The following is a 7,350-nucleotide window of genomic DNA, read 5'->3' on the forward strand; positions in this document are numbered from 1 at the left end:
GGCGACAAACCTCGATTCGACATCACAGTTCATGCGGAAGACGGAAAACCAGTCGTTTTCCGCACCAAACGTCTAATCTCCTTTATTGGTACAGCTGCGTTGCAAGGACGGGGCACGCGGGTGTGGGAGGCGAGACGAGTCAGCAGTAATGGACGGGAATATGGAGCCACTGTGATTCTGAAGGACTGCTGGGTCGACGCCGATCGATTTCGAGAGGGCGCAATCATGGAGATGATTCGAGAGAGTGCCGCTAGCGAAGAGGGCCGCAAGGTGCTCGATGAGCACCTGTTGACAGTAATATGCCATGGTGATGTTCAAGTGAAAGGCGGTATGCGTGACCATACACGGGAGGTGATGACGAACGGGAAAGATATCTCACTTGATTCTGGCGAATTTCCGCTGCGAACGCCCTCAGACAATCGAACGCGGGAAGGTACTGCCGGTACGGGCCGGAGCAAACGTCGTGGAGGTACCCATTCAGGTCGGGGGAAGAAGCACAGCTCGGGTGCGAAGTATAGGTCAAGTAGGTCAAATACTGCACCGAAGGGTGATGCGGGTCATCATTACGGTGATGAGCCACCGCCTCAAGACAAGCATCATCGATATTATCAGTATCATCCAAAGGCTCATTATCGTATTGTCTTCGAGGAGGTCTGCGATGTTCTCCATCAGGAGACATCGTTGATTCCGATATTCAGCTATCTCTCCCAGACGGCACTAGGTATGGCCAGTCAGTTGGGCTGTGATTTTTGTTACTGACAGGATTCGACTATTTGGCAGTGTTACAATTTCTTCACGAGGCTGGCTGGGTACACCGCGATCTCAGCACTGGCAACATACTCATCTTTAACGGTAAGGTGAAACTGGCCGACTTTGAGTATGCGAAGCGGTTAGATGAGCAGGCTGACGCTCATGAGATTCGGACAGTGAGTCGTCTTATAGTGAACGATTCAGGATGGCTCTAAGACTATGTTTTGACGCATCAGGGTACTGCTGACTTCATTTCCGTTGAAGTGGATCGACAACAATACTTCTTCACCCCTCGTGGTATTTCTTGGGTGGAGTTCGCTGCAAGGATGCAAGCAGAGAATGGGAACTTGCAAAGCCTATGTCAAGAGAGTCTCAAACCGAAAGTCGTATTTCGTTACAATCCCATGCACGATTTTGAATCGCTGTGGTGGATCTCTGTTTACGTTTTATTCAACAAGCAAGTAGTCATGGTCAACGAGAAGAGCCCTCCATCCCACGACTATCGGAGACAGCGAACGTGGGCTGCAGGCGTTTTCTATGGATTGAATGCTCGACAATCCGCACTGAGTGCTGGTAACACCGACTTCCAATATGCCATCGAAACCTTATGCCCGGACCTCCGTAGTTTTGGTGTGGTGGTCGATTTGCTTAGGGACGACCTCTTGAAGCGTTATATCAACATTGAGGCCGATTTGTCGCATCTACCTAGTCGTGCGGCAGCAGGTGAAATACCGCAACACTTCTTCGCGGGCTTTGGTGCTCTCGGAAACTCTATTATCAATGGAGAGCGCCAGGAGATCCTTATTGGCCCTTTTCCGCGCCAAGACCTTGCAGTGTCCGCCAAGGCTGCAGCGTCATCTGTAGGTCCGGAAGGACAGCCAGAAACAAAGAGTGGGCCGGCGGCAGCCCCCGCACAGCCACCGAAACCATTGGTTTCCTATCCCCTAGGGCAGGATTATTTGGAGCAACTCCCTACTGAGTCTCGTTTCAAAATACAAACTCGCTCAATGACTGCCAAAGCAAGGGCTCAAGCTCAAGAGTCCGTTCCGAAAACTCGATAGTTGGTTGACCCCACTGAGCGGTTATATAAAACAACATGTATCAACGCTTAATCCTCCCGCATGTTCCCCTTCTCACGGACTGATTTTTCTAAGCTACCTTGTGCTTGTTGAGAATGCGGTTATGCTGTGCTGATCTCCTACTGGATGTATACCTGCTACCATAACGCTATTGGATTTTAGAATCTCCGGGTCTGAAACATACACATCTTATTTAACGGTCAGATTTCCTTGTAATATTACTGGTACTCGTAGTGCCTCCCGTCACTACGCATTGGTGTGAATGGCACTCACGCAGGCGTTCATTGTCCTCAATGATTTGTCCGTGCCACCGTACGGGGGCCTTTGACACCTGTTAAACTGTATTTGACCGCCTATGCACTAGATTCTTCTCTCTCATTTCTCAAGGCGACTTTTGACCGTTTAGCGGCGGCCACGCTATATCTCATTTATCATACAATGGAGTCAATTCTCTCATGATATATACCGATGTGCAATTTTTATTCACATGCAGTGGTCCTACCTTATTGTCCGCGCTGCTCAGGTGGCAATTGCACTGTCGGGTCTACTTAATCATATAGTAAAGTTGAGATGACTGCTCACGGATCCCGGGTCAGTCACTTTGATGATTTTCTGCCGCCGGTATGAGTGATCGATATCTCATTAGTTGCTTGCCTTTGTCGAACTTCGCCAATAGTCGTTTCCGACACAAACGTGCGGACACTGAGTCAGAACACTTACAATTCACGATTAACGTTTAGCAAGCTTAAGCCTGAAGCAAATCGTGTCATAAACGGTTATGCCAAATGATGATATGCCTCCGCCAATCATGAAGGAACCTCTACGCCTCGAACAAAACGGTTCGCAACACAACCGCGGGCGCACCTCAGGACACCTAGACATGTCACCAATCATGTTCGGATGCAAATCATTTCATGACTTAGCAAACCTCCGATCGATATTTCATTTACTTCATCTTTTGAGCCACCAATAAGGAGCTCCAGAAATTGGAGGAGAACTGCCCTCATCGCAGAAACATCGTAAAAAACGAACAAGCATATGGGTGTCAATCGTTTGAATACAGCAGTCATCCGAGTCATATATCTGTCTATTTTGGTCAACTAGTCAAAGCAATTCACCTCAATCCACAGCAGTCACTATTCACATCCAGTTTTACCACCCACATACTATACATGATTTCACATCTCACACGAAAATAACATTCATTGCAAGTCTCATTAAAAGCCCCAAACTTCAACCCGTATATCAGAAGAGCTAAACAGGACACAGTCAGTTTAAAGAAACATGTATTCAAAATGAACGCACGTCTGCAATGCTATCCTTTCCTCCCGGCCTTTCTCGGACACTAGTGAGCGAGTGATCAATATTAAACACATGTATTACAGTACGGAGTCTCACTAACCGACGTGTCGGTTTGAATTCGTCAGGGTTAGGCGCATCCCACAGGCCGGCAACGCCGCTTGATGTGGTACGTTTGCTCCTAACCTCTTGTCAGGTGCACGTCCTCGACGCAAGTGTCCACCACTCACTTTGGGCGGCTATCTTGCACAGTTACATCTGGCTCGACATTGTTATCCTCTTCAGGCGTAAGCTTGATATCCGCCCTCTTCTCGGTTACCACCTGAACGTGCAACATGTTTACTTGTCACGAAGTTGTCTACTCATCCGGAACAAACCTCTGTTTTCTGAGTTGTAGGGGCGTTGGCCAGAGCGTCATCTTCAGCGATACCGAAAATATTTGAATGAGAGCCACCGGGTGCAGTACGCACACGGCGGGATGGTCGGTACGAGGTCTGAGGAAGACCTACTAGTCAAGAAAGGTCAGCTCTATAAAAGTGGAAGCGCTCCGATGTACCTGACGAAGCAGCTTCAGCCTCAGCGGATTCCGCCTCTACGAACTCTTCAGACAAAGTGCCGAAGTGCGCGTACCCTGGAATGAGGTTCAGCCAGACAAGCCTGTTGCCGCAAATCACAGAACGTACGAGGCAGTTTCTGTACATTAGTGAAGTTGGGGTCGACGGTAACACCAACAGACCTAGACATTTAAGTTCTTAGCGCGTGCTTGAAGTCTACGTCTAAGATAAAGGAAGACAAAGGCGTCTTACTTGAGGAACTCAAGCAGCGAGCGCTTAGTAAAGACGATTCGCGTATTGTCCCAATCAAGCATGCCTGAGATAGATGTGTTATAGGGATGCACAGTCGACGTGGAGGGACGACCAACCTAAGTTGGCTGCCCACTCGCGCTCCTTAGACATGTCGATGGCATTCGACGTAGTGAATCTGGTCATATGCTTCAAAATAAGACCTTATATCTCGAGGAGATTAAACCTACGTAGAAGATGCCATGTCTCAACAAGGGCTGGGAATACGATGGGAGGAAGTAAGCAGTTGGCAACGAACCAGTCTGGCTAGAAGTTTCGGTGCCGCCACTCGTCGAATCTGGTCGCTAGGTATATGGGGTCACGTGCGCGCATGATCTCGGAACGGATTCAGCGCTCAGCCACTGACAATGACACAGCGGCGTCCGCTCAGGGTCCATTTAGGACCGTTGCTCTACATTTGCTCGTTGTATTTATCACCCTAAATGGCTCTCGGTTCATCCCCACAGCGAGGGCTCATTCTACGCTGGTGCCGCACACGTTCGCCTTTCATCCGGCGTGCCTTTACATCCCGAGCCAACCGAACACCTCCGTCTGCGGCGTACTTTGCCGACAAGGTGGACAACCCAGCGGTCACCACGACACCTTGCGGTATCTCTCAGGAACAACGGCATGCACTCGACCGTGCCCTCCGCGTGGACCAGGCTGGCGAGTTGGCCGCAAACTACATATACATGGGTCAGGCTGCCGTGCTGGGCCGTGATCCCACTGTTGGGCCCTTGATTCAGGCAAGCACAGTCTCGGTTGCGAGATCACGCAACACTAATTCCAGGTTGTCGCGGCAAACGCAGGATATGTGGAGCCAGGAAAAGAAACATCTTGAAGTGATGAACAAGTTGCAGCTGCAACACCGCGTTCGGCCTACACTCCTTTCACACATTGCTCGCATTGGCGGTTATGGGCTAGGGACCATCACTGCGCTCATGGGGAAGGAAGCGGCCATGGCTTGCACCGAAGCTGTTGAGACAGTCATTGGCGAGCATTACGACGAGTGCGTGCTTACATTTTGCCTGCCCACGGTTAGGTGACTAGTATCTCGACAGTCAATTGAAGGAGTTCGAGAATTTGCCAGAAAGTCATCCAAGTGTACCTCTTCTTAAAGGCGTGATAGAAGAATTTAGGGATGATGAGCTTGAACATCTAGACGTCGCGGTTGAAAACCACTCTCAGCGGGCGCCAGCTCATGCACTGCTGAGTACTGTTGTGGGCGCAGGCTGCAAGGTCGCGATAGAACTTTGCAAGCGAATCTAGGACTCCTTGATCTTTGTCTGCCACTGGGGTACTATACTTGGATAGGTAATGGTAATTTGGCATTGATAGAAGCAGTGAAGTAAGGAGATGTAGTTCAATCGGAAGGAGGTACACGGGCTAGCGACTGGTTCTTGAGTTTCCCTGACCAGCTCCATTTCATCTATACATGATTTATAAGCTGGAGGCCTACGTGGTGAATACCGAAAGAGTGACATACGTCCTGGTTCGATGCGAGATAATATATTGCCCCAGGGAAGATGGCCAGCCCAAATATGGACTGCCAGGCCGTCCGCGGTGTAAAGCGGAAGTGCTTGTACACGCTTTCGCGCTAAGAAATGCGACCTCAGTACACAATACAAGCTTCCGATAGACATCATATACCATGTTATTCCATCGCTCAATGGCGGGATCAAGCTGAATGAGAAGTCAGTCTTGCAAGGGGAATGTAGCCATCAGGGAATGCTGCATACCTTGGTATAACCTGGAGATTTCAAACATACGTCAGCGATGCTTTCCGGAAAAGAGTTTGGAATTCACTTACCGTGGCCAGCCATGTTGGTAGTGCGGGGGTAAAGTTCAGAGGCCTCTGAATAAGCGCCTGACGCGGGACAGAGCAGCAGGCGTCTAGGTCACTGCTCTGTCACAACCACGACCTCTGACAGTGCTTGAATCCCCTATTCGCTCAAGTCTCATACATCTCCCGTCTGGTTCTCAGAATGGCCTTTAACAGGGAATGGGACAGAGGCAAGGACGAAGCCTCATGGCAGTATCAAGCACCTAGAGGTAATATTCATCCGCGAGAAGACGATTATTACGGCGACGGCAAACGTAGGAAATACAACAACGGCGTGAGCGTGCATCTTTCACGAGTTGTTACCATAACAGCTCAACTATGACGTGCTTTCCAGGCCTTTGCTGGTGCTTCGGCCTACGAAGACCAGACAAATGTTTACGACGGCAGCTATGGAACTGCGCGCCAGACCGATTACTCACAAGACTATTCTGCAGACGGCCATCAGAAAGGCGGTGGTTATAACAAGAAGCGCCTCGTCCCCAGCGAACCAAGCCCTCATGTCATTTTTCTGGGGCTTGATCCAGACTTCACGGAGGCAGATGTTCGTGGTCATGTCCAGAAATCATCTACGTTCATGCACATACGGCTCATGAATCTACCCAGCTTCAAGCGTATCTCTCAAGCAACAAGTGTAGCGTTGAAACGGTCACTATAATCCGAGACAGATCAACAGGCACTTGCCCCTTCGTCTTCCCTGGTTGCTCCGCAGCATTGACGTTCTTCTCTTTGTTCCTGCCCCGGTTTTTTGTGTCATAAAGGTGTCTCCAAGGGCTTCGGATTTGCCCAATTCACAAGCGTAGAACACGCCCGTACCTTCGTCGATCCGCTCTTCCCCTTTATTCAAGTGCCGCCTCCCGCCTCGCATGGGGCGACCGCATCTACTGCCTTCTACCGAGCCCTTGAGGCCGGGAGTGCGGCGCCACCAGGCGGTCGACGTGTCAAGATAGATTACTCGCAAAGCGCAAGTCCAGGCGAGAGGCGTGCAAGGGGTCCTCAATACACGAACGACGGCACTCGAGATATTGGCAACACGCAGGCGCCCGTGCTCCTCTTCCGAGGGCTTGACCCATTATCTGGCCCTCAGGCCATCGCTCAAGCGATGAAGACGTCCTCCGGCCCTGGAAGAGAAGGTGCCCGTGGGATGCGTCGAATTATTCTTATCAAGGATAAAGTGACAATGGCGAGCTGGGGATTTGCTTTCGTGGAATTTGTGGATGTCCAGGTACGTGGTTATAATTGTACCCTGGAGGGACAGCGTTGATCCCAACTATCAGTCTGCTTCCACTGTTCTTGGAGCAACAATGTCTTCCCAGCTGCATCCCTCTGGATTCCGAATATCCGATCGCCCGGTAGCTGCTTCTTTTGCGCATCCGTATTCGTTCCAGCCTATTCAGGACTTTGCTCTTCGTGATGATTCATGCATCATGTCGTCGCCTAGTCTTGGGGGTGTCGAAGAAACGTGGGTGAGATACTGGGATGAAGCTTCCATGGCAGTCGTCCTCGAATTCGAGGTCGAGGAGCCCGTGCAGCCGACAGC

The 7,350-nt window shown here is 50.3% G+C and overlaps 4 protein-coding genes across 4 annotated transcripts; 2 read left to right on the forward strand and 2 right to left on the reverse strand.

The window, feature by feature from the left end:
• Positions 1 to 225: 225 nt before the first annotated feature.
• FIBRA_09004 (uncharacterized protein) lies at positions 226 to 1,811 on the forward strand (the record flags this gene model as incomplete). The annotated part of the gene is made up of 3 exons (XM_012330607.1): positions 226 to 721; positions 781 to 926; positions 987 to 1,811. 3 exons carry the CDS (start codon positions 226 to 228, stop codon positions 1,809 to 1,811), a joined length of 1,467 nt encoding a protein of 488 aa, XP_012185997.1.
• Positions 1,812 to 3,074: 1,263 nt separating this feature from the next.
• Positions 3,075 to 4,175, reverse strand: FIBRA_09005 (uncharacterized protein; the record flags this gene model as incomplete). Its single annotated transcript, XM_012330608.1, has 10 exons — positions 3,075 to 3,083; positions 3,135 to 3,174; positions 3,232 to 3,309; positions 3,359 to 3,450; positions 3,506 to 3,633; positions 3,685 to 3,759; positions 3,812 to 3,864; positions 3,935 to 3,998; positions 4,051 to 4,109; positions 4,162 to 4,175. The coding sequence occupies 10 exons, from the start codon at positions 4,173 to 4,175 to the stop codon at positions 3,075 to 3,077; spliced, it is 612 nt and encodes a 203-aa protein (XP_012185998.1).
• Positions 4,176 to 4,413: 238 nt separating this feature from the next.
• On the forward strand, positions 4,414 to 5,239 carry FIBRA_09006 (uncharacterized protein; the record flags this gene model as incomplete). The annotated part of the gene is made up of 2 exons (XM_012330609.1): positions 4,414 to 4,979; positions 5,032 to 5,239. 2 exons carry the CDS (start codon positions 4,414 to 4,416, stop codon positions 5,237 to 5,239), a joined length of 774 nt encoding a protein of 257 aa, XP_012185999.1.
• Positions 5,240 to 5,333: 94 nt separating this feature from the next.
• FIBRA_09007 (uncharacterized protein) lies at positions 5,334 to 5,793 on the reverse strand (the record flags this gene model as incomplete). The annotated part of the gene is made up of 5 exons (XM_012330610.1): positions 5,334 to 5,399; positions 5,457 to 5,567; positions 5,621 to 5,653; positions 5,710 to 5,720; positions 5,781 to 5,793. 5 exons carry the CDS (start codon positions 5,791 to 5,793, stop codon positions 5,334 to 5,336), a joined length of 234 nt encoding a protein of 77 aa, XP_012186000.1.
• Between the last annotated feature and the right edge of the window lie 1,557 nt (positions 5,794 to 7,350).

Source organism: Fibroporia radiculosa, assembly GCF_000313525.1.
Source record: "Fibroporia radiculosa TFFH 294 genomic supercontigs, scaffold6129, whole genome shotgun sequence".
NCBI classification, from domain to species: Eukaryota; Fungi; Basidiomycota; class Agaricomycetes; order Polyporales; family Fibroporiaceae; genus Fibroporia; species Fibroporia radiculosa.